At 40.1% G+C, this 18,955-nt stretch overlaps 1 protein-coding gene across 2 annotated transcripts in view; it reads left to right on the top strand.

Annotated features, from left to right (window-relative positions):
• The window catches only part of pipox (pipecolic acid oxidase), a 32,579-nt gene extending 13,959 nt beyond the window's left edge, over positions 1 to 18,620 (top strand). The window contains exons 5-10 of one of the 2 annotated variants that reach the window (XR_007808961.1): positions 505 to 657; positions 8,010 to 8,159; positions 11,814 to 11,889; positions 17,481 to 17,616; positions 17,749 to 17,815; positions 17,922 to 18,620. Coding sequence is in view for 1 of the 2 variants with exons in the window: in XM_018700913.2 (XP_018556429.1) it covers positions 505 to 657; positions 8,010 to 8,159; positions 11,814 to 11,889; positions 17,481 to 17,611 (510 nt within the window). In the remaining variant the exon portion in view is untranslated. The remainder of the gene's footprint in view (positions 1 to 504; positions 658 to 8,009; positions 8,160 to 11,813; positions 11,890 to 17,480; positions 17,617 to 17,748; positions 17,816 to 17,921) is intronic. The other variant, XM_018700913.2, reaches the window with a different exon arrangement.
• The last annotated feature ends 335 nt before the right edge of the window (positions 18,621 to 18,955 follow it).

Genomic DNA, 18,955 nt, shown 5'->3' on the forward strand with positions numbered 1-18,955 from the left:
TGTCCTTGTGACCTTTTCATAAACACAAAAATCTCAAAGAGAAATAAACAAATTGGCATAACATTTTCACAACATATTAATGGTGCTCAGAGGATGGAGTCTCGCTGCAGCATGTGTTGTTTTGTTTAAATACCTAAAAATACTTCCTCACTTGCCTCACAAGAACAACCTCATTGTGTTTTCCTCAGTAGTGTTTCCATGCTGAGCTGTGGTAACACAAATACGTGAAATTTATGAAAAACTAACTTTTAGTTACTTGATTTTCCAAGTCAGACTGCTGAAACCTCATTTAATTGCAGATAACATTTTGAATGTATTTATTGCACAGAATGAGGACAATAGATTTTGTCCCCCATCACATTAGAAAGATATCTTTATAGCCAGTTTGAACAGGTGAAATGATTACAACAAACAAAATATATTTCAACATACAAAAAATGCAAACCTAAAGCTTGTGTATTGTGTGTGGGGACATCACTGGTGGTGATGGTATCTCTTCTGTAGGTGGTGAAGATCAATGTGTGCTACTGGAAAGAGAAGGTTCCTGGATCATACAACGTGAAGCAGCGGTTTCCCTGTTTCTTACTGACTGAGGGTGAGGAGTCCAAAGAACACATCTATGGCCTCCCATCCAACGAGTACCCAGGCCTGGTGAAGGTACATCACATTACATATATATATATATATATGTGTGTGTGTTTGTATGTGTAGGTATGAATATAACTATATGTATAGTTTCCTCCTATTTATATTACATGGTTAAACATAGTGGGAATGATAGGAGTAGTAGGAACTTGTATGCCCTACAGTGTTTCCCCTAGAATGACACCCCACCCCCACCCCACCCCCCAATGACATTCTGTCATTGGGGGGTGGGGTGGGGGTGGGGGGATGGGGGATGGTGGTGCTGGTGTTGTCCGAGGGGTTGCAGCCCCACCCCAGGCAGAGAGGACAGAGAGGTAGCATGACCATAAATTCTAAAACAGAAAATGATTATGTATTAAGACGGGCTGCCATAAATAAAGCAATGTATAGGAAACACTTGACCCAACCCTAGAACAGGGGGCATATTTGCAAGTCACACAGGTGCTCGTTGTTGTGACTAAATGGTCGCAGTTTGGAGCCCTGGGGCCATCCACGAACACATCAGGAAGATGGTCCCCTGGAGATGAACTGCTAAGAGACTGCCTCGGGCTACAGAAGACAGACGACAATGAGGAGGAAGAGAAAATATAATATATAAAAACCCCTCCATGGGATGTATCATTGACAGAAAGGAGGAGTGGCTAACATCACAAAATCTTAACAGTGTTTAGAAAAGGCTGTCCTGAAGGATAGCACAGAGGCTCTGATCATGGCAGTACAAGAACAGGCTCTAGGCATCAGATACATAGAGGCTGGGGTCCATCACAGCAGATGGGAACCAAGGTGCAGGCTGTGCAAAGATGCCCCAGAAACATTCCAGCACGTTTAAATGGTTAAGAACAACAGAGCTAAGATCCTGTGGGACTTAGAGTTCCAGACTGAAAAACAGTTGCTGGCTAACCAACCAGACATAGTGGTGGTGGACAAGGAGCAGAAGAGGCAATGATAGATGTGGTGATCTCAGGTGACAGTAACATCAGATAGAAGGATTACAGCAAGATCTAGAAGTGCCATGGGCTAGAAGAACCATTGGAACAGATGTAGAGGATGAAGTCCGAAGTGGGTCCCCATGGCTGTAGGAGCATTACGGGATGCGACCCCCAAACTGGGAGAGTGGCTCCAGCAGATTCCAGACACAACAGGTTTCTCACAGGTCTCAGTTCAACAATTGATGTGTTGAAAACAGAAAACGTTTGACAAGAGCCAAATGGCTAGATGACTGGGTCAGAGCATCTCCAAAATGGTAGGCCACCCTTGGTCAAAACCTTAATGCTGGCTATGATAGAAAGCTGTCAGAACATACAGTGCATAGCCACAGACCAGTCAGAGGGCCCACGCTGACCCCTGTCCTCTGCAGAAAGTGTCCACAATGGATGTGTGAGCATCAAAACTGGACCATGAAGCAATGGAGGAAGGTGGTGTTGTCCTATGATGTTCTACATTATTTTGTTGTGTGGCTGCATGCACGTCTACCTGTGGAGAGATGGTAACATGATGTACTATGGGAGGAGGGCAAGCCAGTGGAGGCAGTGTGGTGCTCTAGGCAATGTTCTGCTGGGAAACCTTGCGTCCCGGGTTTGATGTGGATGTTACTTTCAGGCATACCAGCCAATCTTCTTTTCTTTAAAGTGGGCAATTTCTTCTAGACTGCAGTATTCTGTATTTGCAATGAATTTAACTCACTTCATAGAGGCTGTTGATCAGTGGCATAGAAGACATGATCAAAACATCCAAGGGGGCTGAATACTTTTTATAGGCATGATAAATTATACAGTACGTCAGTTTGAGGTATTTTTCCTGTTTATGTATAATTCATTAATTAGAATCAATATTGATTAATTAATCAATTGATTTTGTACTTAATAGAAATACATAATATTATTTAACCCTGCTGGCCTATAGATAACCCTCACACCTATAGGAGAAATGCAACAATTCATTATTTATAAACTGCTCAGTAAAAAAAAAAAAAAAAAAAAAAAAACACAGACAGACTTGGCTTGAATGTTGTTGTTAAGAACCATATTACCATGGTGTTACAGTTGCTATTCTCTTTGAAACTAAAACTGCTGTAAGACTGTAAAATGTGATATGTCCTGCTTCAACTTCATATTAGTTGTGGGAGTTGTGCTGGGTTTGATGGCACATCTCTATTTCGGGCCAGCAGGAGCTCACAGCCTAATAACAGACCACATGCATAGAGGGGTGGAGGGGGACAGATGGTGATGCCACATCGCATTATTCACTCTGAGACAGCCACCAAAGCTACTGAAAGTCCAATATTCAGACTATTTACCATAATTCGAAAGAAAATGAAGCAGAGAAGAATATTTTAATTACTTATATTCTGTGTGTGTGTGTGCATGTGTGTTTTGTTTGTTTTTACTGCATGAATTTGCCACGTAGTTTTCTAAAGCAGAACATCCTGAAGCAAGAAATTAAAAGTTGTATGACAGTCAGTCCTCTACCCTATGTGTCATTTACCTTTGAGGCTGCTAATAGGGGTCTACATAAATAATAGACTTGTGAAAGATTAATAAAAATTTTCTGCCATATTATTTACCTTTACATGAAATCTCCCATTATTTGTTTCTAAATTAAACCCAGAGCTGAGGGATTCATAGCCTACTCTTTAGTTTGTACATCTCGAAAGACACAATCTGAAAAACGAATTACAATTTACTAAGAGTCGGAAAAGTTCCTTTTACAATCATGCCATTTCCATTATGAATATAGGGAAAAGGCAAGATGACTTTGTCACACCAATTTAAAAGCCATTTAGCATCCCTGCAAAATAAGCAAATAAGGACCCCCCAGGTGAACTTACACTTACCCCATCTGTCATTAATGAAACCTATAAAACCTTCTACTGAGCTATATACAGTACCACAATTTCCTGCTGATGACACAGATATAAGGAGGGCAGGAACCCCAGGATCAGGACAGAGTTTTTATAGACGTGGCATAGATCTGTAGGTGGCTTGGTGCTTCCTGAACTATTATTAAATAAACTATTATTGGGCAGCCAATATACACAAAATGACCCTCAAGATCTGCATTAAGTTGGTGGCCTAGTAACCATGAAGTGCTTTTGTCATCGTGTGAAGTTAATAGACTGAATTAAATGAATGGTGTGAAAGGAAAGTGTGTATGATCGGGAATTTCTCCTGGACATCCATAACATAAGTTTTTGGTTATGAGAAACAATGGCTGAGAGTGTCTACTTGTCTACTTTTTGATGAAATGGGAGCAACACACTGAATGTCAGGACAGAAACTGAAACTAAAGTATAAAACCCATCACTTTAGTATCGATCATTGATCCTATCAATTGATACTATACTACACTATACTAAATACTATCAATATTTGGATTGATCCGCCCACCCCTAGTGGACTGGCTGTCTATAGTCGTGGTGCCAGGATGCTGTAGTGGTTTCTACACTATGCTCACCACACATAGAGCTCTTAACTGTGAAATGCCGACCCTTGCCGCATAAGATGACAGCGGTCATCATAGTGGCAGTCTATGTACCACCGAGCGCTAATGTGAAGTAGGCCATGAATGACCTCTACAACAACATCAGTGTGCAGCAGTCGACCCACCCTGATGCTTTCTTTATAATAGCTGCAGACTTTAACCAGGCAAGTCTGTGAACCACTATGTGAACTTCATAACAAGGGGCAAAAACATACTGGATCTGGTGTACACAAACATCAAAAACTCACACAGAGCAGTCTCCCTTCCCCACATTGGTAACTTTGATCACCTAGCTGTATTGCTCACACCTGCATACAGACCTAGGGTGAAACGAGAAAAGCCAGTAGTCAGGGAAATCAAAAATGGATAAATGTATAGATGATGTGATGGTGGCCAAAACCATCAAAACGTGTGCCAAAAAGAAACCATGGCTGACTGGGGAAGTCTATTCATTGCTTAAAGCCTGCAATCCTGCATTTAAATCTGGGGCTGCCACAGCATACAGTCTGGCAAGGAAAAACCCGTCTTGGGGTTAGGCATAGGCCAGTATGAGATTCTGACGGTATTATGACCTTAAGCAAAAATATCATGGTTTCAGGGTATCACTATAATGAGTCATTTTGAAATGCCAGGTAAGAAAAACATTTTTTTTTATTGACATTGAACAGGTTTTCTTGGGTCGCAAGCACAACAGGCACACTTTCTCTTCTCTCGCTCTCAGTGCAACACAGTGACAAAACACCAGAAAGCTAGCAGGCTGTTTTTCAAAAAGTGTTGTGATTTTGAACTTTGTGAAGTAACATTAGTGGGGAAACTAGCTGATGTTAGCTAGCTAATTGTTATCTGCCTACACGCTAACTCTTGTAAATGTTGCACACGTTCATTTCAGGACAGCGTTACCTTGAATTTGGTGTGTGGGGTGGTGATCCTGTAGATGCAAAATCAGGTTTAAAGTATTGCCTCCTTTTGCAGCCACTCTTTGCAAGCACATCTTGCAAGTCGGCTGCTCTAAATCACGACCATCCTTTTTTTTGTATAGGGCACCTTCCTCTGCCATCAGGAGGTAGAGCAGTCGCCCACCAATCAGAAGGTCGGTGGTTCGATTCCCGACTCCTCCAGTCTGCATGCTGAAGTATCCTTGGGCAAGATACTGAACCCCAAATTGCCTCCGATGTGTGTCACATCGGTGTGTGAATGTGTTTAGATAGCACATTATATATAGAACATGTGCTGTATGAATGTGTGTGAATGGGGTGAATGTGATCTGTAGTGTAAAGCACTTTGAGTGGTCGAAAAGACTAGAAAAGCGCTATATAAGTACAGTCCATTTACCATCTACCATAAATACAGGTAGCCTGAACAGAGCTGACGAACCAGAGGGGGAGGGGTTGTGCTAATCCATGCTGCACACAACCCAAGGTGCACCTGTACTTTCTCTCTCTGACGAGTCATTTAATGAGGCGGGGGCAACGGCTTATATCGTAGGAGCGGTATGACGGAAAATATTAGTGGTTTTGAAACCTTGGCTTTTTAATACCACGGTATACCTTGAAACCAGTGACTGGCCCATGTCTACTCGGGGTATCAAGGAGGCAAAGAGGCTGTATGCTCATAAACAGCCACTTCATGAACAATAAAGACTCACGTCGTTTGTGGAAGGGATTTCACACAATCACAGACTACAAGCCTCCTCCCCTACAAATATGCCAGAATGACCCCTCCTTACTAGATAAACTGAATAACCTCTATGCATGCTTTGAAGCAAACAACACCGTGCAGGCGCAGACGCTCCCGCTGCCATCCACTGACCAGGTACCTAAGCTGTCCTCAGCTGGAAAACGGTCTTTGCCCAGCATTAACCCATGCAAAGCTGCAAGGCCACACAACATCCCTGGTCGAGTTATAAGGGACAGCGTGGAGCAGCTAAAGGATGTTTTACAGACATTTTTAACCTCCCACTCAGCCAGTCATCAGTGTCCACCTGCCTCAGAAGTGCCACCATCATTCCTGTCCCTAAGAAATCGAACCCAGCCTGCCCTAATGACTTCCACCCTGTGGCCCTCACACCAATTGTAATGAAATCCTTTGAACGGTTGGTCATAAGACCTGTCTCCCTGCAAATCTAGATCAACTACAGTTTGCATATGAAACTGTAGGGGATCTTGATTTGTCTCCACCACACTCCACCTCTCTGTCACACCTAGAGAGGAAAAACACCTACGCCAGGATCCTCTTTGTTGACTTCAGCTTGGGTTTTAACACAATCATTCCACAACAGCTGGTAGAAAAGCTGAGGCTGTTGAACATGGACACTGGCACTTGCAACTGGGTCCTCAACTTCCTGACTCAGCGATGCCAGACAGTAAGGGTGGGAAGCCAGACATCAAAGACCATCGCTGTAAGTGCAGGTTCACCCCAGGGCTGTGTCCTGAGCCCCCTGTTGTTCATCCTGCTCACCCACGACTGCACTGCCATTTTCAGCACACATCATGTAGTTAAGTTTGCGGACGACATCATCAGTAATAGTGATGAGTTTGCATAGACTGAGGTTGAGCACCTAACAGCATGGTGCAAATCCTACAATCTCACCGTAAACAAAATAACAAAACAAAAGAGATGGAGGGCTGATAAACACCCCCACGTGCCACTGACCATCGACGGTGCCATTGTGGAGAGGGTCAGATGACCAGACCTCTTTTCCCAACACTGTTGCCATCATCAAAAAGACACAGCAGAGGCTCCCCTCTCCCCTTTCTGGTGGAGATCTACCAGCAACACTATGTTCACAGAGTTATGGCTATCATCAAGGACCCTCACCACCCATTTCACAGAGGTACCAAAAGAGGTACAGGAGTATCTGCTCCAGATCCACCTGCTTTTTCCCACATGACATAAGGACTTTAAATGGACTGTACCCCCTCCCACTCCCACTCCCACACTCCGCACTCTACATTTAAAATGTAAAGGTAAAATCTTTTGTAGTTTCAGTGAACTGTGTGGAAAATGCAACATCCTTAAAGCTCATCTATTTATCTGTCAGCTATTTTTGTTTAATTAAATAACACTTGCCCTCCCTAACTCAGTCATTAACTCAAAAAACACAACAGAAAGTTTACATGTTACACTATTTTAATTTATCCTGTTTGGTGTGTCTAAGAAATCTCTTGGTCAGTTATACCTGTCACACAATGTAGCAGCATGTGTTCTTGTGTTCTACCAACAATAGACAAAATTACTACATACATGTACGCATGCACACACATATATACATAACACAAACAACAAAAGTAGTGGCTGGTTTTAATGTTCATTTAATGCTCATTTGGTATTTTGATTACTGTGTTTAATAGGACTGATATAAACAAAACCTTAACAGCAATAGAAACATTGATCATAGATTTAATCATTGTATTAAAGCATGTGTCAGTTAAATTGTTTTTGGATCACCGATTGTTTATCAGACTAAATGAACTTTTTTTTTAAATGACACAGAGCAAGTTTAAAACCTACTTCCTGCACATGTGGCCAATGAGTCATTATAGAATGACTTGCAAGAGGAATGGCAAACAGATATTAGACATAAAAACTAAACTTTCAGTATTTCCAACCGAGGTGTTAGTCTTCTCTGCTTTCTATTATTGCACAGATGTTTAGAGGCTAATTACACAAAGATCTGGGATTACTGAATACAAAATTAATAAATGCAGAATTTATGCTGGCAAAAACATAAAAGAATTTCTACAAATATCAACACATACAGAAAGAGCTGGATGGTGTTATACTGTGAATGAAGTTGACCTGCTGCTGCTATTCATTTCTACATGTTTGCCAAGCTTTTAGTGGTTGATATAGAAACATTATTAATGATGTAATCCTGTGTATAGATATGCTACCATATGGGCAGCAAGACAGACCCAGACCAGAGAGACAAGCAGACAGACAGATCTGATATTGACATCCTCCAGCGCTACATTTCCCGCTGTTTACCAGGCCTGCTCCCTGAACCTGCAGTGGTGGAGAGTTGCATGTACACAGTAAGTATCAACACTTCATGCTACAGTGTTTAGAATGGTCATTCTGATCCAACAAAGTGCTGAGATGAGCCTCAAGGCAAAAAAATCAGTGTTATCTGTGAGTCATCAAGAAATATCAGAAAATTAAACAAATCAGCCAGGCAACACCTATTACCAGCTGCAACAGCTTGTGAGTCTGGGTGCATGCGTGTGTGTGCATGCGTGCATGCATGCCAGCATGTGTGTGTGAGATCATGCAAAATGTGATCCTGGAGATACCTACTGTAGCAGAAACTACCACCTACCTTTGATTACTTTTGCATGTGTTAATATGCCTGTCTATGGACAGATTTTGTTATTGGTGAGTAGTTGAGATCAAAATAGGGGCAAACTCTAAAGATGGGTGTGGTCTGACCTATGAGTACTTAACAAATTTTTATGTTTAAAATTCTGTGTGAATGAATGATGTAGATGCAGCATCACCAGAGAAGCATACAGGGATTTAAAAAGGCTATAGAGTGGAGAAGGTTGGGAGAAATGCCAGAGCCAGTGAGGTTCAGTCATAGGATGGTGATGCTCAAAGAACAACTGTACATATTTGGGGGCAAGTATTTTGGCATCAGTAACACCCTGAATTCTGTTTGCAGGTTAGAGAGAGTCCCAACTAAAAACATACATGTACATTTTTAAACATATGTATCACGTTTCCATACTAGTATTTGCCACCACATCTGTAGGTAGGACCCCTGTCAAAACAGCTGGGAGAGCCTGGCTGAAGTATGTAATATAATGAGGATTTTTAATCTGTTAAAATTTGCTTTCTCAGTAGCCTGTGCCATGTTGAGTTGCTGTGGTGATCCAACATCTGTATGGTTGTCCAAATAAAAAGTTGCCAATGAGAAGGCAAGAAAGAAGGATACTTAATACTAACATAAGATAAGATAAGATAAGATAAGATAAGATAAGATAATCCTTTATTAGTCCCACAATGGGGACAATTTACATTGTTGCAGCAGCATAAGTTATTGAAAAGATAGAAAAAGACATAAATATGAGTACTAACTATATGAATTAGAGAATCCTGGCCTGACTCAAAGCAGTTTATATTGAATTGAGTGACAGCATAAACTTTAAGTCCAGGGAGTCTTTTAGAGAAGTTACCAGAATTTCTGAAATTGATCATAAACAGGCTTTAATGAAAATGAAATTGAGTTGTTAAGAGGCTGAAGTTGGTCAGTGGTTGATCTACAGAGAGCAGAGGAGGACAGATAGCAGGGTTGGTAGTAGAGCAGATGATGAAAGGACAAAAAAAAAAAAATTCAAAATCGGCAAAATTCAAATCCACATTTACTTACTCTCAAATCTATTTTTTCAGACAGTGATGACTTTCAATTTTTCCTGAAAATACCTCTTGAAACTTTCTGCATAGTCACTCAGATAGTTGAACTGGACATGGACGTAAGGAGAGCAGCTCATCACTTAACTCATCTTCTACCTTTAGCTACAAACTTATCAATCACTTCTCATCATTTATACAGTTGGCTCTTTGATAGTTGTACACTGAGTAGCTTACATGTTTACATGTGACTGTTCTTCCCAGCCCCTCTCTCAAATAGACCAGTAGATATAAAAATTACAAAAAACTAATGAGACTGGGTATTCATGGTCCATTGAGGATTTTTTATATTTTTGGTGGCCCCTTAACCCTTATCTGTTATGCTGAATTTCCACATTGTAACGTAGGCGCCTCTCTTAACAGAAATTAATAAGGTGGTTGGGCGCCAGACAGGCCAGGTACAAACTTATCCACCTATACCCGTCAAATTTATTTTTGTTAATAACTTTAAATCAGAGAGGGCTTGCGTCCTAGCTACAAAGGAACAGGAGAAAAACCAACCAATAAAGGTGCGATATGTATCTTATATTATTTCACATCAATGATGAAAATCACAATTTCAACCTCCAGAAAGATAGAAAAAGAAAGAAAAATCAAATCTCACAAATCAAAATCTCATTAGTCAGTCTCATTTTATAGTTCTGTAACCAGTGGGGGTATGGATGCAGATTAGAGTGTGTGTGAGTCCATTTGGGGTGTACAGTATCTTAAGGAGGGTGAATGGATGAATATGGGAAAGTGAATCAACTCAGTCCAGTTCTGTTCAGTTCAGTTCAGGGTGTATGTTTCTGGGTAGAGAGAGGGAGAGGAGAGCAGAAATGCATTCAGGTGAGCATGGGAGAAGCCAGGAGAGTTTGGGTGATGAAGGGACTTTTCTGGGGTGTGGATGATGAAAGGGTCCTCTGACCTGGAGAGAAAAGCCTTAGGAAACCGAGCAGGACAGGTCCGGTTGCTCAAGGGTTCCCTTTTCTCCTCCTACAGTCTTAGTTCCACAAGTTCAACATTCCATCTCAAACTCCTCAGTAAAAGACCATGCAAATCCATATTTTATCCAAGATACTAGTTCTTTTTTTGTTTTCTCTCCATTTCCTTTTTTCTCTTACTCCTCCAGTCTCAAACCTCCTTCCAGTCTCACTCCTTTGTTTGAACTTCCCTCCCTAATCAGCTCCCAGGTGTGACTCCTCCTTGTACCTTTTCAGCATGTCATTTCCTGTTTCCTTTCACCCCCCTTTTTCCTCCTGCTAGAACATGAAATATTAAAATAACATTCCTTTTTCCATTTCTTGCAGTTTCAGCTCCACCTCTGCTAAGACTAACAATAGCTAGTAGCTTATTTGCAGAGCTCTAGACTTTTGGCCCTAGTGTCTTGCTTGAAGCAGCCAGTAATGGGACTGCATCATCAACAACACAGATAAAGTTTAGCAATGGGCAGTTAAACTCTTTGTATGAACTGTAAAAAATACTGGCTGTCTGTATGTAACTTACTGGCTGGTATTACTCTCCAATGCCATTCTTAGGTTTTAGATTCTCTTTAGAATATGCAGAACTGAATGTTTGTGTGTGTGTGTGTGTGTGCGCGTGTGTGTGTGCATGCATGCTCATTGCAGGGGAGTCAGATTGTACAGCTGTTCTACCCTCCAGCAACACAGTTGGCTGCTTTTACCATGATCACATACTGAAGCTGTAGGAAAACAGAATTTCTGTGACCTTGTCCAATGCCACTGAAAATCCTAACAGTCAATGACAGTCAGTCTTGCAAGTGTGGTGTTTCATCACCAGTAACTGATAACACCAGTAAGAGAACAGAGAGTTAAATTATATGTGTCTCTGCAGTTCTAGTAAAATTTTGTATTCTGTCAGAGGACATTATGTATTGTAACATGGACTTAGTTAAATACGTTTTCAACAAGGACACATTGACAGATACAGCTCCAAAGGTCACATGGCCGTATGGGAGAGAGTATGTATCCTTGTCAAATGGTTCCAAGGACAGTCTGCAATCACTCAGTTCACTATTCATGTCTCCATATAGTGGAATGAAGGGGCAGGAGAGAGAGGGCTGCAGCACTCTTAAATAAATATGCACAAGCTACATAGCTATTACTGAACAAGAGCATCAACTCAAAGAGTCCCAAGAGAGATCCCAACTCAGCTGTAGTTGTAAACCTAACCTTTATACTTTTCAAACTTACATGTTCTAAAACTGACTGCTTAGTCAATTTGATCATTTTAATTTTGGACTTTGCTGGCTCTTCATGTTTTGTGTTGTTTTTTTACAGCTAACACCTGACCGTCATTTTGTGCTGGATCACCACCCCTCCTACAGTAACATTGTGATTGGAGCAGGATTCTCAGGTACAACATAAAACAAATAATACCAAATGAAAGACAATCTATGGAAAGGATCATCTGTAACAAACCATGTGAGTTAAGATGGAACATAAAACTCTGCTCATGAATAGTGTCTTACAACCTGGCTCTGAGACCATAGAAAATAAGGGAAACACAGGAGGGATTAACTAAAACAAAGGAATTTTATTTAACAAAGATAACAAAGATGTCAGTTAGATAAGGTTTGCAAATGGAGCTATTGCCATGCTAACAGAGGCAATCCTGAATTAACTGTACACAAAATCAAAACTTCAACATAACACAAAGTGCTGCAAGGGAAGAGGGAGCTTCCTGGGTACCAGGCAGGTCTTTGATAAACTATTGGGAGACAGTGGCCAGCTGTCTTCACTTACCTAATAGCCTCCAACTGCACCCAACCAGGAACCTGTGACAGTTAAACACAGACACACAACAACAATGCCACAACACAAGTCCTGGCAGAGGCCCTGGGGCAGTCAGTGTTGTGACAACCTGCCAGTAACCTTTCAAACTTGCTGATAAATTTAGCACCTTCAGCCTGATTGTCACAGTCATTAATGTGAGGCAGAGGATATGAGTCAGATTTAGTCATGTTATTGAGTAAACCTAAAATCAGAACCAAAAATGCTGTTATCTGATTTTGACACAAGCAAACAAGGCAAAGCCCAGCTAGATGATAATGTCTATAATCGTTTTCCAAATCCAAATCCAGAACCTTACACTTCTCTGGATTGACTTGATATAATCACTATTTAATAGGCTTTATTTGGTCAACTCTATTTGCTGTGGTTTGGACAAATGATGCCAAATACCATTCAGATGCTGAGATACTTTTATGATGAATCATGTTTAACAATGCTGAATCATGATTAGACAAATCATTCTCACCAGATAGTCCACTACAAGCTGAGACCATTACTTACACACAAGATGAGCCTAATCTACTGGTGCTCTCTGCTTCTGAGGCATGCATACATTGTATTGTACATTGATAGCAGTTTCAATACCGCGTATGGACCTGCAAACCTGGCTTGGAATGATTAACCAGTGATAGGTAATAAAGCCAGACCTTGGTCATCTTGATCATGTCTGCCTAATGTCCAGGAGTAATTTTGGACCATTCCACCTATAACAACTGCATCAGTTCAGCCATATTCTTAAGTGTCTAGTGTGAACAGCTCTCTTGAGGTCATCCCCCAGCATTTCTATAGGGTCAAGGCCTGGGATCTGATTGGGCCACTCCAAAAGGCAAATCTTCTTTAAAAATAAAAACCAAGGACTGTCCAGCTTACTTTTCAAGGAAGTTGGTTGGCAGTCAAAAGGGAATTTGATGAGCAGAACATAACAAAAAACCCCTGCGTGATGGTAAAAGAGTTATGAGTCAACAGTCAAAAAAACACCACCTTTGCCAGCAAGGGTTAATGTTATATATGTTAGGTCCAGCAAGAGCACTGTCACTTACTGTAAGCAGGAAGGAATTATGCCACAAAACATATTGGGAAGCAGAAACACCAACACCAACAAGGGGTGATTTAATACTTGGTACGTTAGCACAGGTGACAACACTGTTGCTAACTGAAGGCACAAAGTAAACACTAGCATGTGTTGGGAGCAAAGAACAAAACACTACCATCACCAACAGGGGATAAACAATTAGCAAAGACTGCCATGATAACTAATAAGGTTCGACTGGGCAAAGTACAACAGCCAATCAAAACAATGCAGAAATACTACAGCTTCTGAAGAGCTGGAGGCGACAGTGAGTGTGTGACTGTCCTCGCCGTGAAAGTTAACTTGAATACAGACACTATTATATTAAACTCTACACTGGGAGCAGCAGTGAAAACACAGCCCTTGCCAACAAAACATCTTAAACAAGCTCAAAATTCACTTGGCAGAAGAGGTTGTCACAGCCTCTTGGAGGGTGGGCGTTCCACAGTGTGGTTACGAGGCTACCAGCGACAAACTCAATTCAACAACTTCGAAAAATCTGCTAAATATAGCTACCACAGTAGTGAACCTGCAAAGTGAGAAGTTTAAAAGGGACAGATTCTCTGATGACACCGGGTGATATAACTTCTGTCAGGTCAATAGGGGTCATGAGTGATGATGTTGGTATTAAATACTCGACCTGCACATGCACAAGAGGGAAGATCCAGTGCTCAAAGCACCACCCCTGACTGTCAAGAGGGATCCAATAGAACTTGATTGTCTAAATCAGTAGTACTTGTTAAAAATCTAGACATAAAAGCTCAAAAACTAATATCCATCTGTATCAAGAGAAAGGTACAATAATAGTACACTATGCTCAGAAAGAAAGAAACAAAATAGACACACCAAATTAGATTGGTTAAAAACATAATTACTGGATAGTATAGCTATAGCAGCAATACTGAACAGAGTACTATCTTCAAAGTACATTGTGACAATACAGAACAATATATTTCTCATCAACACTTGTATCAACAGTATGACAACACAGTATGTCCAATACAACACTGTACAGAAGGACACTAATAGATGCTCTCTCACGTGACAAGTAAAAGTTACAGGAGGGGGAAAAGTCAATTTCTTCATTAAAGCCTGGATAGGGCGCCCTGAGGGTGTTGATGCAGAAAGTCTCCTGTTGAAAGAGACATTTGCACTTTTGGCAATGACCTCAATGGCAATAGCTTTTGAAGTGTCTGGGTTAGTGTGTATCTTTGTATATCTTTACAATCATTTATTAAGGCAAAATGCCATAAAGATAGTCACAAGAAAACAATTCACATGTCTGTGTTTTGTCAAGTAGAATATGTTGATATCAAAATGAAAATATCAAAATCTCATCAAGACAAAGTACTTTGTACACACGTGTCCTGATGACTGCCAGACCACAAACAGCAACAACAGCAGCAGCAGCAGCCAAATGAATCTGCATCACTAGTTCCTCCTTACCCAAGAAGAGCAGAGGAGAATATGTCAAGAGCTGTGGATAACATCAGTTGCAGAGAGAATCAGAACCTTATCTGAAACAGGCTAGAATGAGAGATATATTATTATTCTTCTTTTAGAATTATTTCCAAATCTGCTGCTATTTTCATTTACTTCTATATGTTTATCTATTGTCTTGATAAATTCAGATCATCCACCAGCACAAATACCATCAATGTTTATAACCATTAAGAATGTATTTCAGATTTCATTTGAGACTGATATATTGTTTGTTCACTGAGGTGCTATTTTATTTATTTTATTATTTTTATTATTGTGTTCTGTTAGTAAGTTCACAGTGAGTTTTTCTAGATCTCCAGTTTTGAAAGATTATTTTCTAGCCAATAGTTAGAGAGATGAGTAATGAGTTATTTCAGTGGAAGGGGAACTATAGAATATCACCAAGTAGGCACAGAGATGGGGATAATGGGATTATCTATGTTAACAATGTTTCTCAGTTATTGTAAGCAAAAGGTAGTGAATTGGTTGTCAGGTCCAGATGGCATGAAAATTAGTGTCTGTGCTACCCAAAGTGCAGCGTGTATGTGTCAGCTTGTCATATTTTAAATACTTCACTTGAGTTAATGTGGACTTCTTGGATAGTTTTATATTGTATAAGTTGAAAATTTGTGTTAGGAATCATAGGGAAAATGTCTTTATTGATTTGTATACAGAGGTCAGGGTTGGGAGAGACAAACATTTTCCAACTTGGTAGTTGAGTGTAATTGAGGTATCTGCACAGGAATTTATAAGGTTTTTAGATGATTTTTTTGAGTTTGTGATTTTCTTAATCTTGTCACTTAACTGAAAAGGTTATGGTGTGTTATTGGTTATGTAAATTTTTGATTTGATTAAGTTGTTGGTAATGGAGGAACTGGTCTCTTCCAACCCTGAATTCTGAATTAGAGTATTGAATGAAAGTACAGTGGGGTGTTTGCAGCTAGAAGTCCAGATTGTGCCAAGCTGGAGTGTATCTACATAGTGTTAGTAATGATTTTGTGATTTTACACCAGCCTGTCAGAGCTGAGAAAATTGTGTTATTCTTACATTTCCTGATTGATAGTGGTAAAAAGGGAAGGTGTCTGACTAGGGTAGTTGTACACTAGTTTTGCTCTAACCCTAGCCCTCGGCTATTGTATTTGTGCTTTTGGGACCATTTGAATAAATATTGTAATTGATTTTCCAGGATGTAGTGGAGAGTGTTGGGTTCTTGAGGGTACCTTGTGATTTTTTTTGTAAAATTGATACTGAGATTATGTTTTTTTGTTTGTATGTTTTTCCAGTAGAATCAAGTGGTTAGTGAGTGAAGTGCTTTGTCCATTTGTCAGTGGGAGTGGTGGGGAGCATTGAGAATGAATAATTCGCATTGAGAAACAACAGCACAAGGCTAGTCCACAGTAACACTAACATCTCAATGAGGTTTTTGCATAGGCACAGCAGCATTTTGAGCTAATTGCCAATGTCAGCATGCTAACATTCTCACGAGAATAACATATTACATACTGCTCTCTCAGGTATGTTTACTGTGTTTACTATACTAGTTTATATTAAGCACAAAGTACAGCTGAGCTGATAGAAATATCAATAGTTTTCTAAGAACTTAGGCAAAAGTATTTGAAAAATTGAGATGTTAATTGAATTAACTTAATCAAAACTAAAAAGATCACCAAAGTTGGTGGATAGGTGTCCATCCAAAAGTTGAAATATTCGGGCCAAAGTGGTGGTCTGCATTTCACTGGTGTTATTGTTTGTATGGCAATAAAAACTTCTCCTGATAAATATAACACTTTATATGTTTATGTTGTGGATTACCTGCCCATGTTAGCAGTGTTAATTATATTTATTATGTCTGTATTGTACATGCTCAGTCTCCAGCTTCTCTGGAGCAGCAATACAGAAGCTCTGAGCCATATTGGAGAAGTTCACAGGGTTTATCCATAATACAGAAAAAAGTGTGTTGCCTTCCTCCCCCTCCTTCACTACGTCATCAAAGCCCAACACAAGTGCTTTAAAGCAAGTGCTTGGGGGTTGCCATGGCTACAAAGTCACCCTGTGGGTTTGGCCATCTATTGAGGTTTTCCATTCTCTGTCTGTGGTAAGATGAAAATTCATGTGGCCAAACTGTCAGAGCCAAGCTTTTATGACTTCAAAGCCAGGCAGAATCCAGGGGAGCTCCAAGACCTTTGTCAGATGGCAATGAGCTGCATTCCTCAAGCCCTGTTGACATTCACAATTTGCCTCTCAGACCTTAGCAACAAGGAAAGTCAGGCTGCTGCATTTTGAAAATAGATGCTGGGCCTGACTACATGAAACCATTATGCAGAGAAAGGACAAATCTGCCTTATTTAGCTTTTGGTCCAGGTTCACTAAAATGAATAGATCCTCAGTGACAGGCATCACAACAGCTTTGCTCTTCTTTTATGTATTCATTTATGTGGGGCTTGAGCCCATTGCCTGACTCAGACAAAAGCCCAGAGATGCAGACTATTTATAGGATAACTACACGGGGCAGGGCAGGGACTTTCGTATATTAGGACATTGATTCATCTGACATGGTTTGATGACCATCTAGTTTGTCCACTGTAATGACTTCTCTTCTCCAGGTCATGGCTTCAAGTTTGGACCAATCATTGGCAAGCTTCTGTGTGAACTCAGCCTGGGACAAGTGCCTTCCTATGACCTTTCACCTTTCCGAATCAGACGCTTCCAGGCAAAGACCAAATCAGCTTTGTAGAGATGGTACTGGAGCATTAACTTGTCATCAAGATATCTTATCTAATTGTACATGTATATGATTTGAGACTGTCATGGTAATTTAGCTCTATGTTGTTAATTGCACGTTTTATCTACTGTTTTAATTCATGTTGCTAGTTTGTGTTGCCAATTCCACATGGTGTAATCAGCTGTGTGACATCAGGAAATGCAATTATTTAACCAGGTAACTTCCTTTATGCATGAATCTGATATCTCAAAGGAATATTGACTTTTGAAATTTTAAATTTTGCTAAAATGACAAGTGTTTTGTTTGTTTGTTTGTTTTACAGAATTAGGGGCTGAAACTATGCCAGGGAACATTTTGACACTTCTGGACAGAAGAAGCAGACTTTACACTAAGCTAAGATAAGCACCAGGTGGTTCTAGCTTCATGGTTATCATACAGATAGCATGGGGAGTTGTATAAATCTTCTTATTTAACCTTAGGCAAGAAAGAAAATAGACATTTCCCAAAATGTCAAACTATTCCTTCCAAAATCATATACAGGGGAAGCCTGGATTCTGTAATCTAGAGAGGGGATTAAAAGGGGAAAAGATGATTTTGACTATAAATTTCACACATTCACCCAAATTATTGCACATTTGCTTGATAAAAAGCTGTGCTGTTTCTGGTATTTTCATTCACTCAGATGGATTTCCTGAATATTCTGATTCCTTAGAGTAACCTTGTGTTCATGCACACATACAGAATTACTGAAATGGACACCAGACAGTAATAGCTGCATATGGAGCTATAGAGATTGCATATCAAGTGTTGACTGTTCTTCAGTATTGTTTTAATACTGTGAAGTTCACCATGGTATGTGTGGTCCGCAGTGCTATATAACATCTAATGCACATAATGCAGATTTGCATTTGAGTGAATGAAAGAAGAAAAAATCTGTAGATTTAGAGGTCTAATTGTTCTTCAGAACAAAAAGAACTTTATGTAATTTACTAGCAATAAACAAATACTGCTGTAATTTTGACCAGAGAATCATTATTTAAAACAACATTCTAACATTGTTGTGCAATTGTAAAATCACCCACCTATGACAAATGGTCATAAAAAAAAGCTATAGTGTTATTGTCCTGAATGATTTAATGCACCCCCACCCCCAACAAGCCAACAAGCCATTTGTTAATGAAGCCAGCTGAAACCTTAGGCTTCAGAGGTGGCCTATTAACTGGATCTATTTCTCCATGTACCACTAAACATTTAAATCACTAATCAGATGGCCTATTACAATGGATGCTGACCAAAGCCATCAACAGTAATGGGAAAATTATGCTGCAAAATGGCAGAGATCAGTGAGCCATTTGC

This window comes from Lates calcarifer, linkage group LG21, assembly GCF_001640805.2.
Source record: "Lates calcarifer isolate ASB-BC8 linkage group LG21, TLL_Latcal_v3, whole genome shotgun sequence".
NCBI classification, from domain to species: Eukaryota; Metazoa; Chordata; class Actinopteri; family Centropomidae; genus Lates; species Lates calcarifer.